Consider the following 18,803-nt stretch of genomic DNA (forward strand, 5'->3'; position numbering starts at 1 on the left):
ACAGTTTTCTGGGAGTGAACATTTGTTCGGCCTCTGTTACCAGCGTCCATTAGCCCTACCTAATTACATCAGGAACATTAGCCCATCCTAATTTCTACCAGGAACCAGAGGACTGTGTGTGTTGGGTGTCCTGTATCTTTCCTATATTTTAACTGCTGATGATATTGTCTGTTGATGTAGCATGGTGTCAGGTAAATAAATAATTCTATGAAGCTGGTTAGAAGGCATATGTGAATGGATCCATTCAGTTTCTCTAAATGTGCATGTTTCAGCAGCTCAGGATCTGGTCCTATACCATAGCTAGAAACCGCTGTCACTGATAATGCATTTTATGAAGATACCCCTGTAGTTTATGTAATACTCAAAACATTATTAATAACTCATTTATCTCAATCAATTTTTCATCATGGCTGTTAATGCTGCATTGTTACCATGCAATCTTCAAAGTAAATAACCAGACAATGATTGCAACAACAGATGGTCATCTGTGATCATGTAATTACACAGCCGTGGCTGCCCTACAAACTAATCTGCCACCCTCACTTGCAAACTGCAGATAGAGACAATGGTAAGTGATATTTCAATTTGCTAGAACTCACAGATTAATTATGACACAATACACCAGATATTGTGAGATATTTATCTCAGACTAATATAGTGGACAACTAAACTATTGTCATTTAAATGAATACCATATAATACACATAGGTAGACTTTGCACACAGAACGTTACAGGTGCTTACAGATCTATATATGCTGTTTATTGACGGTCATGCACAAGTACACATAAAAGGCTTCCAAAGCATCTCACTGAAAATTAGAATGATAACTCTCACACTAGCTATGCAAGTTTTGCAGTGACTAAGCTATTGGCTGGTGACTCTTGCTGTTTACACCCATTCAAACCAATCAGAAGAACCAGATTAGTGACAGGCAAAATATCTGGGAGAATGTAATAAAGTGCTTTACTACAGGTAAATGCCAACAACATTCATGAGATCTGGAGCACTTCTACAAAAATCTGAGAGGAAGAAATATTTAAGACAAAAAAATGGCAACAAGTCCTCATCAGGCATTCCAGATGACTGCAATGACTCTCTTTACACACTGTACAGACTCAGCTTCTATATTCAGAGCAGCTGAAGCCATGGCCTCTCTGTGGATCTCATGGCACTATACTCCCAGAAAGGATGAAGCAAGAGATGTGAAAAAGTCCAGCAGTGCAAAACACGGGTCCATAAATTGCAAGGTTACTGGTCTGCTTTGTCTCTTTATCTTGAGTTTTAATTAAAAGACATAATCATACTATAAATATTAAGCTGCCCAAGTGTGTATTTAGAGATCACTCAGTGAAGTCAGGGCCACCCTCAGGCAAATGGTATATGTATTACAAAATCACAGCATTGACCTTAGTTCCCCACATTTGATGGAAAGATCAGAAAGGACAGAAATATTTGGGAATCATAGTTTTCAGCTATTCTGTAAAAATAATAATATTTCTCTGTTCAGGGATTTTTTAAAATAAGGAAATCTGAGCTGCAGAGAAATTAATGCATTGGTCAGACTCTCACAGAAACTCAGGCGACAACCAAACACTGAACATTCCCAGTGCTGGCCTTTAAAAGACATAAAGATGACTTATTCTGAAGAATTTAAGATTGAGGAACAAAATATGAAAAGAAAGAGAACTATCAATATTGTGTTAAAAGATACAGTTTCAGGTTTTCATTCTATTAGTAAGAATTACTAAGGCAGATACTTACAGCTTGACATATAATTGGATATTTAATGCGATTGATTCCACCAGCAAAAACAGCAAACGTAAGAGCAGTATGAAAACAAAAGTTGAGAAGCATGTGCCATCCTTTTCTACTTATTCGGATTGTGCTGTTGAAAAATCACGTTTTAAAATTAGAAACTAACATATTTATTATGAAAATTACAATTTGGAAAAAATTTTTAATATGACAGAACTAAATTCTCTAATTCTTGAATACCTACTTAGAAATATACCTATAGGAAAGAGTCTGCTTTATACAGCACTGAAATCAATAGCAAAAAGGTAAAATCAATGGTAAAAATTGTAAAGACTCTAGTGACAAGGGTCTACTGACTTATAAGTTTCCTCCCTCAAATCAAGCATTTAAAGTAGAGTAATAAAAGCAAAAGGCTTATTGCATAGCTTCAGATATGCAGAACCTTAACAAGACATCTCTAAAGGATTAAATGGAAGCTGAAAATCAAAAGTCATTGCATTAAGTTCACTCAATATTTAGGAGCTTCTACAGTACAATACATTCCTACTCTTTTAAATTGCTAATAGTCTTTAACAGAAGTATGTAGTCAAAATGGCATTTATATAAATCCTTCATATAAAGGAAAACACAAGTTTCCTAAAATCAAGAAGATTTAGAAGTCAAAGGAAGTTTCTTTTATCCAATGATAGTTGCCAGGCTTTCAACCAAACTTGGTCTTAGAAGCCAATACCACCAGCATAGCTGTCCAGAGTGCTGCTCATCTGGAATTTGCCAGAAAGCAATTTGATAGTGCTCATGGTTTTATAGTGAATTGTCAAGTTAGAAATCTTAGAAACAGCACGTAGACCATTTAGAGATACATCTCTGGACAGACAGAGCTTGGGAACAGCTTGAGAAAGGTTGACATAAACTTTTTACCTTTTTTGATTTCTCTGGTGTAAATCACATTGCTGGTTTTACTATGCAATAGTTATTCTGATAATTTTAAGTGATCTTTTCAGTGAAGATTAGAAAAATTAAAGTGCCTCAGCGTAATGCTGACCATTTAACACAAGTGCTTAAAATTGAATTCTTACCTGTGATGGACAATGTAGGTGATAATAGAAGCAAACAGGCACAACAACATAACTGCAGTACATGCATATACCACAGGGTGCAGAAACTCCCCTGGGTACTGAGGGAAAGACAGCACTGTCTTAAAATCCTATGGAGAAAACAGAATGATTTAACATCATTAGGCATGTGTGAAACTTTGAGACTTCATTTCAGTATGTCTTGTCATTTCTAGCTGTTCCCTTTAAAGAGCAGGAAAATAAGATTATGAACTTTTTATGTAGATATAGTTCATGAATTTACAATAACATCAGACTGCTCTTTCCTCATCTGCATATACTTTGCAAGACAGAAATTAACCTTTTTTGTACAAGCAGACATATCTTAATTTAAAAAAAAGGTCTGAAAAAATACACAGAATATTACATTTTCCATGCATTAACAATATCTGTTTCTTCTGATAACATGAACTTGATGTGTATTTTACTAGGATATTAAGGACAAAATATCAAATTACCATAAAGGTCTCTAAATGGCATATACATGGTTGCAGAAGAACCACTCAAACAAACAAAAGCCATGAGAATACACCCAAAACATTGACTGACTTGCTCCTATATTCAAATATAATTCCCAGTTGATACACCTCCTCTGACCCAGTGACCTTTACACTTAGTTGTAAATATTCTACACTACCTACGTCAGTTCAAAAGCAGCTTGACAGCTACATTAACAGCAGAGTAAAGATCCATGCATTCCTTTTGGACCTGCTAGTGCCTACTGTCACAATTCTTCATGAAAAATATAATGAAAAACTATTAATATCTTTGTAAAATTAACAATATCAAATTCTCATTTTAAGTTACTGGATCTCACAAGTAAGAATTAATAAGGGAGCTAAATCTGCAGGTATGATGGATAGAAAGCAAAAGGAGCCCATTACAGAAAACAGTATGTCTTCAGACTGTTTGAATTAAACCAAACATTAGAGGTTCATTGTAATACATTAAGCCACGTCTATTTGTGACACTACACTTCTGCAAACAAGTAGTATAAATTGGACACATAAACTATCACCTGAGTGCAACGTGTTGTCTACATGCCAGTTTCCACGTGCAGTGGTACTTACTGATTGGACGTATATTCATTTTTGCGTGCATACAGAAAAAGCGAAAATCTGAAAACTATTGAATATGACAATCCAGCATACTCTAACACTGAAAATACTGGCACACATTTAAAAGTCTTTTCCTTTATTTGTCAGTTTTAGATTCCCCTGGATAACGAATCAATACATTATTTTCCTGAGGTGAAATCTACCCTTTGGAGACTGGGATTGTAATGCTAATACATTTTAAAAATTGCATTTGCATGCAGAGAGCTGATTTCCCACACCATTATTTATGTATATGATCTGTGCCATGTACAAGCAGCTAATGTTCATGAGTATATGCAATTATTAAATCATGGGGAAAGGTACTGTTCTGTTTACCTTCCAGAAAGGTCCTTACAAGTAACAGATGCCCTTAATAGTCATTATTTTTCTTCATACTAGCTTTAAAGTTCCTAAAATTGACTGTATCAGTTCCTCCAGATGCATATTAATGTCAGTTCTAAAACAGAGCAGCTTAAAACATACATAAAAATACCATCAAAATGAATAAATAACATATGAACAAGATGGCAAATACATGTCATCACACCCCATTTCTCTTCAAGTACTTCCTCAGCTTGTGTGTGTACCTCAGTTAAATATGCTTAGTCACCACTTGTCCCATACAAAAGTCCTCTCTCAGTCCTACTCAGTTCTCCAAGACTCAGCCAGAGGTGGAGTCACTTGTCACAGAGGTATGCTTATGGTGTCTTCTAACACCTCTTGCTTCTCTTGCCTCAACCACAAGTGGAATGGAAGAGGAAAAGAACTCTGTCTTTTGATGTGGTAGCTTTTTAATGTGACAGACCTATGCTCTTGAGGCCTTCTCTTGTTTTTTTTAGTATGCATGAATATACATTCAGGATATAATGAATTCACAAATTCAAATAATTCTTTAAAAGTCTACTGTCTCAGAACTGCCACTGAATCTTCATTCAAACATCCTTTCTTAATGACCATCTTTTTGCCCATGTTTTTATTTGCACCATCTCCCCATTAATTCTTTTACAGAGTAAATTTCTTGAGGTAGACTATTATTTAGCAGAGATGTTCAGTAAAATTTTGGCTCATATTACTACAGTAGTAATGTAAAGACTGTACAATTTAAATAGAAATACTTTGCTGAATATGATAAAATATTTACTTCTAGCTCTTACTATATATTTCAGTATACCAATAGTACACTTTGTCATAATTCTATGTACACACTTTCTTCATTTCTGTGCATTAAGAAAACTGTTACTGAAATTAATATAGTAGTAACAATGCAGCTGTTTAAAGAAATAAATATTTCAAATATTTCTGAAAAAAGTCTGAAAAGTTAAAAGTTGTATAAAAAGAAACACAGTGAGGCTACACATTTATGTAGCAACAATGAAAATGATTTTACTTGAGGTAGCATCATTCGGTGTACTAAAGGGCTAGCTTGCTTTTAATAGTGTAAATGCAAGGATCAACCAATCACTATGTTTGAACATCAATATAAAAGCAAATGCTGTATGTTCTACAGGAACAGAGCCATTTTGCCTGCAGAATAATCAAGAACAATCAGCACCTTAAAGTTAATTCAATTTTTAAAAGCTAATTTTTTATTATCTATTTTCTAATCTTGTACAGTAAATAACTGGGAAAACTTTTGAGTATCATAATGCATTATTGCCAAAGTAGAATATGTTTTTAAAGAGTTTTGTATATTGAAAATGGATTTCATTATAGATATATAATAAACTTATCTTGTCTGCTTTTTGACGATAATTAAACCTTATTGATCTCTCAACCTCCTCTGACTAATCCTCCAGGGAAGACAGCATGCAGAAAAAGTTATTTTTTTTAATGCTGTACGCAAAGTACCATAATTGTATGTTACATTTTAAAAAGGTGGGTTTGATTTTATTTCCTAGAGGAGATTCAAATTATGATGATATTGAAAAATGGCAGGAATTGTCTACAGGAAAATGAACACACACATACACACACACAAGACTTTGACCATTACAAACTACTATCTACAACTACAAGGCCAGTAAAATGTTGTCTAATGAGAATCTGTCATTCATTCACCCTTATAAGAAGGTGTGAAACCAGCTTCTTTCAGCTGTAAATGCCACCATAGTATATAAGGAACAATAGAATTTAGAGATGGAAATTAGTGACAGAAAATATTTTTTATCAGCTATTTCAACCAACAATCAGAATTATAAAAACATCAAACTACAAATGGGTCTGTTTCACTTTTACTGAAAACTTAATTCCAAAAATCGACTAAACAAGACACATCCACCATACTGATTAGTTAAAACTGAATATGAAAGTATGAAGAGAGTATAGACAAATTACATACAGAAGGTAGCCCTGAGACATCTAATAGCAGATGCTGAGAAAGTTGGGAAGAAACAGTGAACTAATACTAAATATCTAGTATTTTCACAAAATTACAGCTGCTAACAAGATCTAGTTTGTGCTCTATATTTTTGTAATCCATCTACTTATATTGGCAAATTAAACATTTATTTTCAATATATTGCTTGTAATAGTATGATGTTAGAAAGTATAGTCTAACTGATTTCTGTGTTTAAAGCAGGACACCTGAAATTGCATTTCCTGAAGAAGTGATATCCAAGCACCAGAGACTTAGAAACACAAGTGCATTTCAACAATCAGTTACGTTAAGTTTTAGATTCCTATTTGTATTTAGATTCCTCCCACTTAAACAAAACCAAACTTAAAGATTATGTGCCAAATATTAGGATGGTTAGGAGCAACAGAATATGGAAATTATCCATAGAGTTGGGTCTCTATGGAGAGCTGAAAACACTGCAATGCACACTGAGTGGAGCAGTTGACGTGCTGGAGAGAAGGACTGCTCTTTGGCAGGATTTCAACAGACTGGAGAAATGGGTTTATAAGGAAACTCATGAAGTTCAATGAAGACAAAGTTTCCTGTCTCTGGGACAGAGTAACCCTGACAGCAGAACAGGCTACGGGACAATGGACTGGCAAAAAACTTTGCAGAGGGTCCTGGTGGACAGTAAGTTGAAAGCAAGGCAGTGGTGAGCCCTTGTGGCACTTAAGGTGAACCACATATTGGGCCTTATTAACAAGAGGGAAGGCAGCAGGCTGAGGGAAGTGGTTATTCCCTTCTATTCACCACTTGTGAGACCAAATCTTGACTAGTGTGGCCAGTTTGGGGCACTTCAGTACAAGTAAGAGACTGATGAAATGGAAGGAGCCCAAGTGGAAGCCACCAAGACAGTAAGATGGATCAAGACCTAGATTCTAGGTCTTTAACTTACATGTCCTATCTCCCAAGTGTTGGCCCAATTTACTGAGCTCCTTTATAGTCTGGATTACTTTACCCTCTGGCTGAAGGTGTACCACAAAGAATGCAATATGTATTAAGCCAGTAGAAAGCAACAGCAAACAAAGAGCTTGAGCCAGAAGCTTGACTTGTATTAAAGTTAGTGCATTTTGAGGGAGACAAGCCTGGATTTTTGTCCTCAGTACCAAGCCAAATTTATGCATTTTACAGAGCAAACAATACATGTTATTAAGTGTAATTTAATAAAAAGCAGATGTAATCCAAGGAGAAAGGAATAAAATAGAGATCTTGATCTTATGAGTATTCTAATTCCAAGGCTTCATGCAAAATATTGGCATATTCAGGAATATTCTGAAAAAAATCCACCTCTTCTGGAAAGCTGGACTCAATACTGTCTATATGGGCTGGGCTAAGCATTCTCTGTTAGGTGAGCAGTACATATCAGCTGAGGACTCGGATGAAGAGTATGTGCCTCCATGCCAGACGTCTGAATGACAGCAGAGCTTAGAAATCTATCTGTTCACACTGGGAAGCATCTATGCACATGCAGAGAAATCTAATTCCAGGGAATTTTCCAGTCCCCACTACAACAAATGTTAATTTTGCAGATAGCAGGCAAACTTCCTGAATCACTTTCATAGTTTTTGTTGCTTAAACTCTGCTAAGGTCTATTCTGTAGGTGTAAAAGTAGGTGTTTAAACACACACAAAAAATTTGAAAGTTCATTCTGAAACCTCTCCTGGTAAAGAGTCTAATTTTTCAAAGTACTGAACCATGTTTCCACAGCCTGTTATGAGAAAACCCTGCGTTCTCTATGGGGAAAATGTCAAATACTGTAATTATGTCAACCTTCTAAATGACATCTCTGTAATACTTCCCCAACTCATGAATTAATTTCTCAAATGGCTTAGACAGGCTGTTTAATTTGGAGAAGATCTGAAACATGGAAGTTTAGAAGAATGTTTTCAGAATTCACAAATAGGTCTAAGAAATTCTGCAATTGTCTCCAGTCACACTGAAAACCTTGAAAACAGCTTTTGTGGTACTGTGATTCTACCAATTTGGAAAGACTTAAAAGATTCAGGGAATGCTTGTAAAACAACAGGAGAAAAATCCTGTAACTTTTAGCATGATCCATTCCTAGTATCTTGCCTCTCCTCAATTTCTCATTCACACAGTTTTCCAAGGTTTGCTTCCAGAATAGTTTCAAATTTGCTCTGTTTTTGCCAGCTGTCTCCTCAGCACTAATTATCTCCAATAGCCATCCACTGAATGTATGCTACTTTTGCAAATAATGACTCCTTACACTCACAGAGAAAAAAAAAAAAATCCAACAAAAAACCCGCCTATGTTGTTTAGAATAATGAGACACATTGTGACAAAACAGGAAAGGAGTTGTTTACGATTTTATGTTAATTTAACGTATCTTCAGGATTACAATTAAAACCACTAGCAATATTTATTAATCCATTTTATGTTAATTGAGAAGTAGCATGCTTAGATTTAAGAATTTTGCTCGTGTTTATTTGGCAGATTTGAGGAAATCGTTATTGACAAAGCAGTCTGAGGGGGGAAAAGGAAATGCTGTATACAATTACAGTAATATCCATCACTACTGAATTGCCATTCTGTTCTAAGAAAAGTGGAAGGAAGAACAAAGGACACCATATGCCAAAACATATTTAGCAAATTTTGAAATTCAATGTTGTTGTTGGATATTTTTGTTATCTCCTTGAAGAGTTTTTACTCAGAAACACTATGGCTAGAGGGCACTAGATTGGTCATAACATACACAAACACTGCCCTGAAAAATTACAATATTGATATACAGCTTATTTCACAGAAGAGCACAAATACAAAGTATTTATAGAGCAAATACTTAAATATACCAAAGCTTCAGAATATGTAAGTTCATAATTTTACTCTAAAACAGAAAATCATATTGCAGAGGTTCATAGTTCAAGACCCTAGAGGACACCTTCAAAAGAAACTTGAGTGTGACTGTCTCTCTTTCTCCTATAGATAAAAGAAGAAAAGACAAAATAGGGGACTGGTCTAAAAACAGAGTATATGAAGGGAAAGGCAGGAATATAACTCAGGAGTTTAGTTATCAGTATTTTACTCCCACCCCTAGGACATACCATTCAAATGCTGTATTACATCTGACACTACTAGTTTACTTCCATCCACATTGGCCCAACCCAGAGCAGAATGAAAGTGTGAGTGTGTGAGGAAAGAAGCTTGTAGCTCCTTTCCAACGCAACCTCCAAACTTTCTCTCTCTCTCAGATTACTTAAACGACTGTCACAGACAGAAATCAGATGGATCTACATGAATGCTCTCACTTGAAGTATGCTCATGCCTATTAATTATCAATCGTAGCTGATAAATCCTTGATTGCTGCCTTTCTAAAAAAGGACTCTATGAAACCTTTATTTTAACACTTTTATGGTACATAGGCAGAAACAACTTTTATAAAAGCAGTTCAGGGAACTTTGTTTTACTATTTTAAAAGATGACAATCAGAATATGTGTTGTACTAGCTATAAAATGGACATTTGAATTGAGACTTGTATTTCATCTTGTTCCACATCAGGATATAGATTATTCTAACGGTAATGTAAATCTTCATCACTGTTGCATTATTGCTGCTCTTCAGTTTACAGCTGCTACTTCAGTTTTCTGCTGTTACCCCAAAACATAATAATCAATTATGAATTTGTATGGTTTAATAGATTACAGAATCATAGATTAATAATATGTATCACGATATTGTAGATAATTTCATTGGCTGCATACCATATACTAGCTATTTTGAATTCACTGTCATTTTGATAGTATTTTAAAATTTATTAGACACTCAGGTGTGAATTAAGAAGATACACATAGCAATTTACATTGTTCACATTATAAATCAATAGCCAGGAAGAACAATGAAATATTTTTCATTTCTGGTATAAGAACTGAACTGCCTAGAAAAGTATAGCCTCTATCAAATAACTCTATCAAATGACTTTATGTCACAAAACACTGTTTAAGAAATAACGAATGGAAATGGTTGCACATAACAAAGCTACAAAAGTTTTCCAATAGCTGTTTAGAAAGACAGCTGTTGGAAGACATATGTGTGTGTGTGTATACATATATTAAAATGACTTATGGTCAGGCATCTTTTTCATTAAAAGTGACTGCAAAACATAAGCTAAGGAACACATCATATTGTTTGCTACCATATCAACTACAAAGCAAGGGTGAGTCTAAGATTCTATTTTCTTGTCTTGCACAGATAAAAATGGAAGACACACAGAGGAAAAAAAGCAAAGTTGGATAACCATAGCAAAAACCCCACAAGACCTAAACCAGAACTACATACCAAATCCAAAAGCTGCAGTAAAATGTGCCTCAGTTGCCTTTATGGTTGTAGAAAAAACAATATCCTACATCTCATCAAAGATAAATGGGCATTTATCTTTACAAACCAAAAATTAACTGTAGTCCTTGTGTCAGTATACAATTAACAAAATAGTAAACAAAATGAAACTGTGGAATTGGTTGTTTGCAAGCAATTAGTTAACATTTAGTAACTACTCAAAGTTTAACAAGACCAGGCTGAACCCAAGCAGTTGAAGGAGGAGGAAGCCATTTTGGGCGTGGCACCTGCAAAGTCAACAGGTGCATTCTTTGACGAATTTAGAAGAACATCCTCAAAGTAAAATGTTTCAGATTTTGGGAAAAAAGTGGCTGGGGGAAAAAAGGGAACTCACAGAAGCTGTAGAAAATGAGGTATATTTGAAGTCTTCAAGTCTTAGGAACAGCTCTTAAATTCTGAACAATTCTGGAATGGTGAAAAAATGTTCAAGTAACTCTGAGGGAAATCAGTTTTTACGAAGTGGACGATAATATCTGCATTTAACTCATGGGTGCCACAGCCTTGTGCTATGATTGGCTGCCATCTGGGCTCCATCTGACAGTAGCAGATTGGTATTCTCTGCACACGTCCTCGCAATTCCTGTCGCCTATGTTTGCTGTCCCTTACACATACACACAATACATTATTTACTCAACTATAAACATTTCTGCAATGTACACAAGCAGCATCTACAGTGCAATCATACACCAGCATCAGGATCAATCTCATATTAATAGTACACATCTGCCTAATCTTTTTACAACGTTTATAAGAAATATTTTTAATGGTATAAACATTTTCTCACCTACATATATTAGAAACCTCTGATTTTTTCTTTGCTTTCCTTTATTCCCTGGACAATAACAGGTCATTATTGCATGCATAATATTTTTGCTTTCATGAAGGTAACTTTCTGTTAAGCAGGATAGTTAAATAACTGCAATGGGAACTGTAAGTGTGACTGAGAACAGACCAAAGCAGGCTGATCTGTTAGCACTGCACAGAAATATTTTTCTTCACAAACAGCAATTTCGTAAGAGGGCTATCAGCATCGGTATACAAACCAAAACTCCTACAGAATCAACAAGGACAGCACTGTCCTTACTTAAAAGAGCAGAAGATGTTATTCCTCTCCATGTATTAAATGATTCAACATTGCGGTATGCCTGCAACTAATTAGTATGATCAACACAGTGCAGGGCAGGAACAAAAGCAGACCAGCCTCTGAGATGTGCTGATGTAAAGGCACACAGGAGTGTACATTTTTAAACCCTGTCCTATAATTTATAGCCATTACATACTAATTGTTCCTTGATGGAACTTTCATTTGTAAGACTGAATTTAATGTCATTTCTGATTAGGCCCGTCTCTGGATATTAAAACTGACCACCAGGTTTATTCACTTACTAGCAGTTAAATAACTCACTTTCTTTAAGACTGTCTTATAATAAACATTACAGAAAACAGAAGATCAGTTACTGACAAGTAAGAATGATACAGATGCACGTAAAAAGAACATATATGTATGGCAAAAGAGAGAGAAATATATTTGCTAAGTCATATACTTACCATTAGCACTGCAAAGTTACTGAAGTGTGTACTCTGAATGGTGGTAATATTGCCTGCAGAACTAATTATGTGGCACCCTTCTCCCCACCAGCCTCCATGTCCATCTAGAAGGTCAAAATCCCAGAAGGCTGCAATGGGGTCTATACCCCGTGCAAAGTGCCTCAACCCTATAGTAAGAGGGCTGGTGAGGTTTCCAAAACTGCACCCATCTGCAAAAGCAACAAACTGAATCAGAGCGATGGAGTGGAAAACCCTTTATTGATGAATGCTGTGTAAAGAGATCAGATACTCTCAACTATGGGGGGAAAAGCAATAGAGATACACCCTTAATGGTCAAAATCATAGGTAGTGCTCACATTCAGAGAAGTTTGCAATAGTATAAATAAATCTGAACATCTCAGTCCCATAACGTGTCCAAAAGATCTAATCATCCTTCACAAAGCAGATTTTTTTTTTTGTCTCAGAATCTTCAGTTACAGCCAGTGTTACACTGTTGCCCATGTAACTGCAGAAACGGCTCAGTTTCATGGTATGATTAATAGCTGAAACAATTCTGCACTTTGAAAGTCACACTTAAACATTTAAAAAATGTTAATAGAAATGAGAGCACTATTCAGTACCAAATAAAATAAGTAAAATTGCCTGGGTGAATAATTAATCAAAATAATGACTCACTAGCACATACAATATATCACATTTAGACAAAAGCCTTTAACAACACCTGTTTTACGTCCATCACATCAGAAAGTATACTGCTATCGATACATGCAACAGGGCACTATTCCCACTCCAAAAGCTTTATTTTTATCAGTGTCTGAGACATTAACATTGCAATTTTCAGTGTAAAGAGTAAAACAAGATTCTCTCGTATAGCACCATGCTTTAAGAAAAAGCATCTGTAACAACACTGTCAACAATCAGTAGTCCAAAATTTGCATTCTAGTCATACAGCAAGTGCATTTCTTTACTTGCAGGATAATTTCCATAAAATAATGCAGATAGGAACAATTGCAAACATATGTACTAAAGAAAGAGACTATTTCCAGCCTCTCGGCACATTGTACACTCTACTCCTCTATTCTCTACATAATCAAGTACATTGTAGCTTTTAGATTAAAGGAAATAATGCATAACAACTCCTCACCTATTTTAGCAAAAACAGCTGGTGTGGCAACCGTCCTACGTTTCCCATCATCTGCAAGATTTGATGAGTTTCCTGTGCTAGGAAAGAGTTTTCCATTCCGAAAGACAATAAACTGTAGCTTGCAAGTGGAGTTATCAACAGATTGCCAGGCTGAAGACTGAGAGAAGACAGACTGTGGCAAATGAACTGAAGCTACCGCTACAGCATTCTGTACAATGAGAAAAAAAAAGAAACATTTAAAATGCAAATCACAACAGGGTTGCTTTCATGATGTTTTAAACTCCTGTACAAGATATGTATGCTGCCTTCCTTTTCCAACAGACTGGAAGCAACCAAAGAAGCACGAGCTGTAACCATGGGAATAGGATTGGTACAGTGCATATTAAAAGGGAAAACGTTTTGATTGAATGTGAGAGTCTATATGGTCAAGCTCCCTGCTGCAGAGGTGAGAATGGTTCTTACCGTGCCTGCTAGAGGGTCCATCAACACTGCAGATCTGATTTAAAGAGACAACCTCTACCAGGTTTTCTCCTTCACTTAAAACAGAATCAGACAACTTACATTAAAACATTTCTCCAAAAGGGTACTTAAAGAGTATAAAAATCATTTTATTAAGACAAAAAATTAGATCAGCAGAGAATTGCAAGTGCAGTAAACAACACATTTTATGAATATGTTTTTCTTGCTTCATATAAGGAAAATCAGTTAACTGTGTTTTAGTAATGCAGGAATAAAAAATATTACAAGCACTAATGTAAAAGAAGAAAACAAGACAGCACTAGGAGAAAATGAATGAAGACTGTCAGATCACTATAATAGCTTTGAGTTGTGAGGGTGTTATACACCCGTTTACAAGCAGATAATTCCCTTACAGCAGAGCTATAAAATACACCAAACATTATGTTGAGGACTTCACTCATCAAGCACTTTTTTCCTGCCAAAGTAGCAAACTAATCATCAAAGACAGATATTTACAAGAAAAAAAAAAAAAAGATGAGCAATGGGAAAATAAACAGGGAGTCTGTCCTAAGCCTTGAAGTGAAAAGTGTACGTATTTAAAAACAAACTACAAAATGTTCTAATTTGCATTTCCCCCAAGGGCAAAGTGTAGCTTCTGTGTGCATAATTTACATAGATTATCACACAGTTTACTCATAGCACGTGTAAGCTACCTCTTTGAGAAGAAAAACAATAATCTTCACAATCACGTAAACAAACATGACACTAATAATGTCCATGTGTTGGGAGAAATATACATGAGTGATAAAAGGTACAACAGAGATCAGGGAACTAAAAGGAATATGAGAATCATCATCACGATAAATATGGGAGAAAAGCATGAGTAGTGTGTGATGTCACTGGGATGCTTAAATAAACAGATAAAGGCTTCTGTACAATCTTCTCTTTTATTATCATGTGTATTTTGTTAAGGTTTTGTGATTTTAACAACAAAACCACAAAAAATTCCTTTTAAAAACAAGTTTCAGTCTAGGTGATGTCACATTAAAAAGACTCAGGAAAAAGAGAACAAAGAGCAACAGGATATTTCTACATTAGATTTTAAAATTATTGTGAAGGCTTTAATTGGAATCAACTGAGCTAAATATCAAGCATTCGTCCTTAGATTGTTTCTACTGCATAATTCACTAAAGCTGTCATAATTGGCTTTATCTCACGCTTCTGAAAAAGACTTATTTTACTCTATGATACCCCAAAGTACCTCTATATGCTGAACCTCTGATGATACCATTTTGGCCATAAAATTGTTAATAAGTATGTACAGAAATTTTTAGAAGTGTCATTTGTCAAAACCAAGAGCACTGTTGAGGACTTACCTGGAGATGTACAGAAGTGTAAGAGAAGTTACGGTGTGATTACCTTTACATTTATATTGGATTTTTATTATTATTCTGTGCTAGAAAGAGCAACAACAATCACATCTTAAATTACACTAATTACTTATTATACACAAAATGAGAAAGCTAGAAGCATCTATGATAATGAAACCAACAGCTAAAGGCACTGGGATAAGCAACAATGTGCTATGACTTGACAAAAGCAATCCCACACAAGACACAGAAAACAACAGGTTTACATCACTTTTGCTAAGAGGGGAAATTGTTTAATTCATTGTGGTTCTCTAATTTATTCTCCATTGGGATTTATTGATACCAATGGGAAAAAGTAATACTGTAGACAGCTCGACTGTGAGACAGGAGGTGCAGAGAACGGGCTGCACACATCTGAAGCATAGAGAGCTGGTGTGCAGGTCTGATGACAGGTTGTACAGCTGGGTAAAGACCAAGGTGATGTCCACCCTTCTCCTCCTATCAACCTGTCTCTGCTCACACAGAGACCCTTCACTATGAGCATAAAAGAAAGGAACCCCATCGCGGTGCCCAAGGGGCAAAGTCAAATGCCGTGAAGAAAAGCTGTACACAGCCTACAAATGGATTTTAGTGTGCACTGGTTGCACTCCTCAGGCTGACTGAACAAATCTCACACATGCAGCAACATCAAATTACTTACATGACAAAAAGACACATTTACAGAAAATTATTTCCTTATTAGACTTCAGTGTTCTTCCCTATTTGTCTCCTCAAAATGTACCAAGAATATGAATACCCATAACATTAACTATTTAAAAATCTTCACTAAATAGTGTCTACAGACACTTTCTGGGATACAATTTAATTGTGAATACTGCATTATGTATACCTGTTATTTCAAACAATTTATTTGGAGAGCAGGCAGTCTGGTGGAGCAAAGGGCAAAGGGACAGGGCTGTTCCATGTCTGGACAAATGTGTGCATAAAGTCAAACTACTCACTGCACATAAAATATTTACTTTACGTAGACATTCCTCAAAATGGAACATCAAACTGTCTGCTACAGCAACATGCCTGCCAACAAGCTCTTGTGCGAGGATATTAATGAAAAATGAACACAGAGTGCCCACACATTGACAATGCTGTTTAAAAACATGAATAAATATTTGTGAACAAATTTTACATCTAAGATATGTGAGAAACTTCTTTTCATTAGCATTAGTCATTATTCACAGGAGAGGGATGATCTGAGCACTCAGGCAATCCCTTTTATTGTAGAGGATGGATGGACCCTTGACTGGAGGCTCAGTCTTGGATTATGCCAATCTTATATGTGGTGAAGAGTAAGTCCATTCCCCACTTTACCTCAGTTTCCCTCTCACTTGGTGAAATAAAAATGATGGTATTTCCTTTGCTCTGTATGGTACTCCAGAGTCCAGAGATGAAACACAGTATGGGAACAGATTATTACTACAACCAATGACGGTAACATCAAATTTTGAGTGAATGGCTGTGCTTCAGATGTTTCAAAATCCACATAAATAATTTCATTTTTTAAAATTTTATTTGGACACCATGTCACCACATCAGATAAGAACTGACATTTCCTATCGTGCTAGTGGCAGCATCTTGGGAAGATGTTCCACCTCTAAGAGGGAAGAAAAAGCACTAGACACAACCACCATCAAGTGTCCTGCACAGGGGCTGCAGCTTTGCAATGACACAGGTCAGCGCCAGCATCTCATATTTTCCCTGGAAAAGCTTAGAGTCTGTGTCAGCAATTTTCTAGTCAGGATTTAGATATTCTGTGAGCATTTTCAAAACAGAATGTCAATAATCCGTTCATGACTCCATTTCACTTTTAGTCCTATTAACTGGATTGTACTGGCATTGATTAGAAAAGAAATCCTGAACGTACTGTAGAATTTTCTAAGGAATATTTTTCTGCTGGAAAATGCCAGTATTTTAAATGTAATCTATCCACAGACATCTACCCATTTGAACATAAATATGACAGAAATTATGCAAATTTCAAAACCTCCCAGTTATCTTCCATTCATCTACCCAGATATTTGAAAATCTGCTGTATGACCTGCAGCCAGGGAAAGAGGGCTTATCAGCTCTAAAACAGCTCTGAGGATTTTCCAGAAGGGCTCCTAGGACTCCTGGCTCCCAAGACTTCTTGGAACCTGGGAAACTTTCCAAAAAGCCAAATGAAAGGATGGTTTAAACACTGAATCATAATTTGGTAAAGTACTTTTAAAGTTTCATTTTTTGTTTCCATTTCAGAGCTATTTTTTTGGTGTGTGGATTTTTTCAAAATATCTAAGGAATGGAAACAGCACAAATATATCCAACTGGATCCCTGAAGTTTTATTTTTGAAGGGAAAATCTCATTCTAAAGAGGAAATGGTCCTCAGGATATTGAGACCTACGGACTCTTGACATTTTTGCAGCTCATGCATGTGTGACCCTTATTAAAAATTTTTAAAGAGAAAAATGAAAGATTTAAAGTGAAGTTTTTCTCCAGGAAATTTTATTCTGGTCAGCAGTCATTTCCTTATAATCAATGCTAGAATTTACAAGGAGTTTTTAAGTGTTTAGGAAAGACATTCTCTTGCCCTAGATGTCTTTGTGATATGTTGGCCCTTCGACTTTCATGATTCTTTTAAGAGACCTGCTCCCATTTTCAACATTGCTTCCCCATAATCTCATTCTACTTGTCTAAAATTTAGAATAATATTGAGAGATACACCCACTGTCAGACAACCATTAGCAAGGAAGATACTTAGTAACCACTGTGGAATGACGTAAATCAAATTATTTTCTATAGCTCTTCCTTGCATATGCTTTGATATTAGATGGAGTTTGAGTTCAAGCACAGTATTTCTGTTTGAGATAAAATATATTTCATAGGAAAGCATCCAATTTTGAGTCCTATGAAGAGTCATCAGTTATATTTTTCCAGCTGGCAATTTCCTTGACTTAACAACAGGTCAGAAGAAAACTGGACAAAAGAAAAGGAATAAATGAAATAACCTGAACACCTGGCAGAGAACTGGAAAAGCAGTTCCACTGCTGCCAGGTTTTAAAGAACCTGATGAGGTGTTTTGTAGATTCAGATGCAAGACACCATATATTATATTATTAAAGGTACAAGGGTGTTGCCAAAATAGGCACAAGCTATATAAAGTTGCAGTAGCAGTAAACAAAAAGTAGAAACTAAGCTCTACAGGTAATAGCCTATATTACTAAATATGTACTGACTGAGTTAACAGTGTGGTCATCATAATAAAATCAAGCAAATACATTATTTATATATATATACAATAGATTTTATTTAGTCCGTCAAACAAGACAGCAGCTTTTTAGAAGCAACTGAAGATTTCAGTTTGGAGTTTATGTTAAAGGTTTGGCAGTTAACATACCAAAAAAGTGTAAAATTGTTTTGTCAGCTACCTCTCCTGGTATATATTTAAATAACACTCCTTTGGAATTATCTCAGAACATGATATGTGAGATAAGGACAGGCATTTGGCCCATCATTGTGAGGCTTTAGGTAGACTGTAC

General features: G+C 35.6%; 1 protein-coding gene across 3 annotated transcripts in view; it reads right to left on the bottom strand.

Moving 5' to 3' along the window:
- Positions 1-18,803, bottom strand: part of LOC141961026 (adhesion G protein-coupled receptor A3-like) — a 290,616-nt gene that overhangs the window by 40,833 nt on the left and 230,980 nt on the right. For all 3 annotated transcript variants that reach the window (XM_074907510.1, XM_074907509.1, XM_074907508.1), the window contains 4 exons: positions 13,405-13,612; positions 12,261-12,469; positions 2,834-2,961; positions 1,764-1,887 (listed from right to left, as the gene is read on the bottom strand). In XM_074907510.1, the coding sequence (XP_074763611.1) occupies positions 1,764-1,887; positions 2,834-2,961; positions 12,261-12,469; positions 13,405-13,612 (669 nt within the window). The remainder of the gene's footprint in view (positions 1-1,763; positions 1,888-2,833; positions 2,962-12,260; positions 12,470-13,404; positions 13,613-18,803) is intronic.

The sequence above is a fragment of the Athene noctua genome, chromosome 5, assembly GCF_965140245.1.
Source record: "Athene noctua chromosome 5, bAthNoc1.hap1.1, whole genome shotgun sequence".
Classification (NCBI taxonomy): Eukaryota; Metazoa; Chordata; class Aves; order Strigiformes; family Strigidae; genus Athene; species Athene noctua.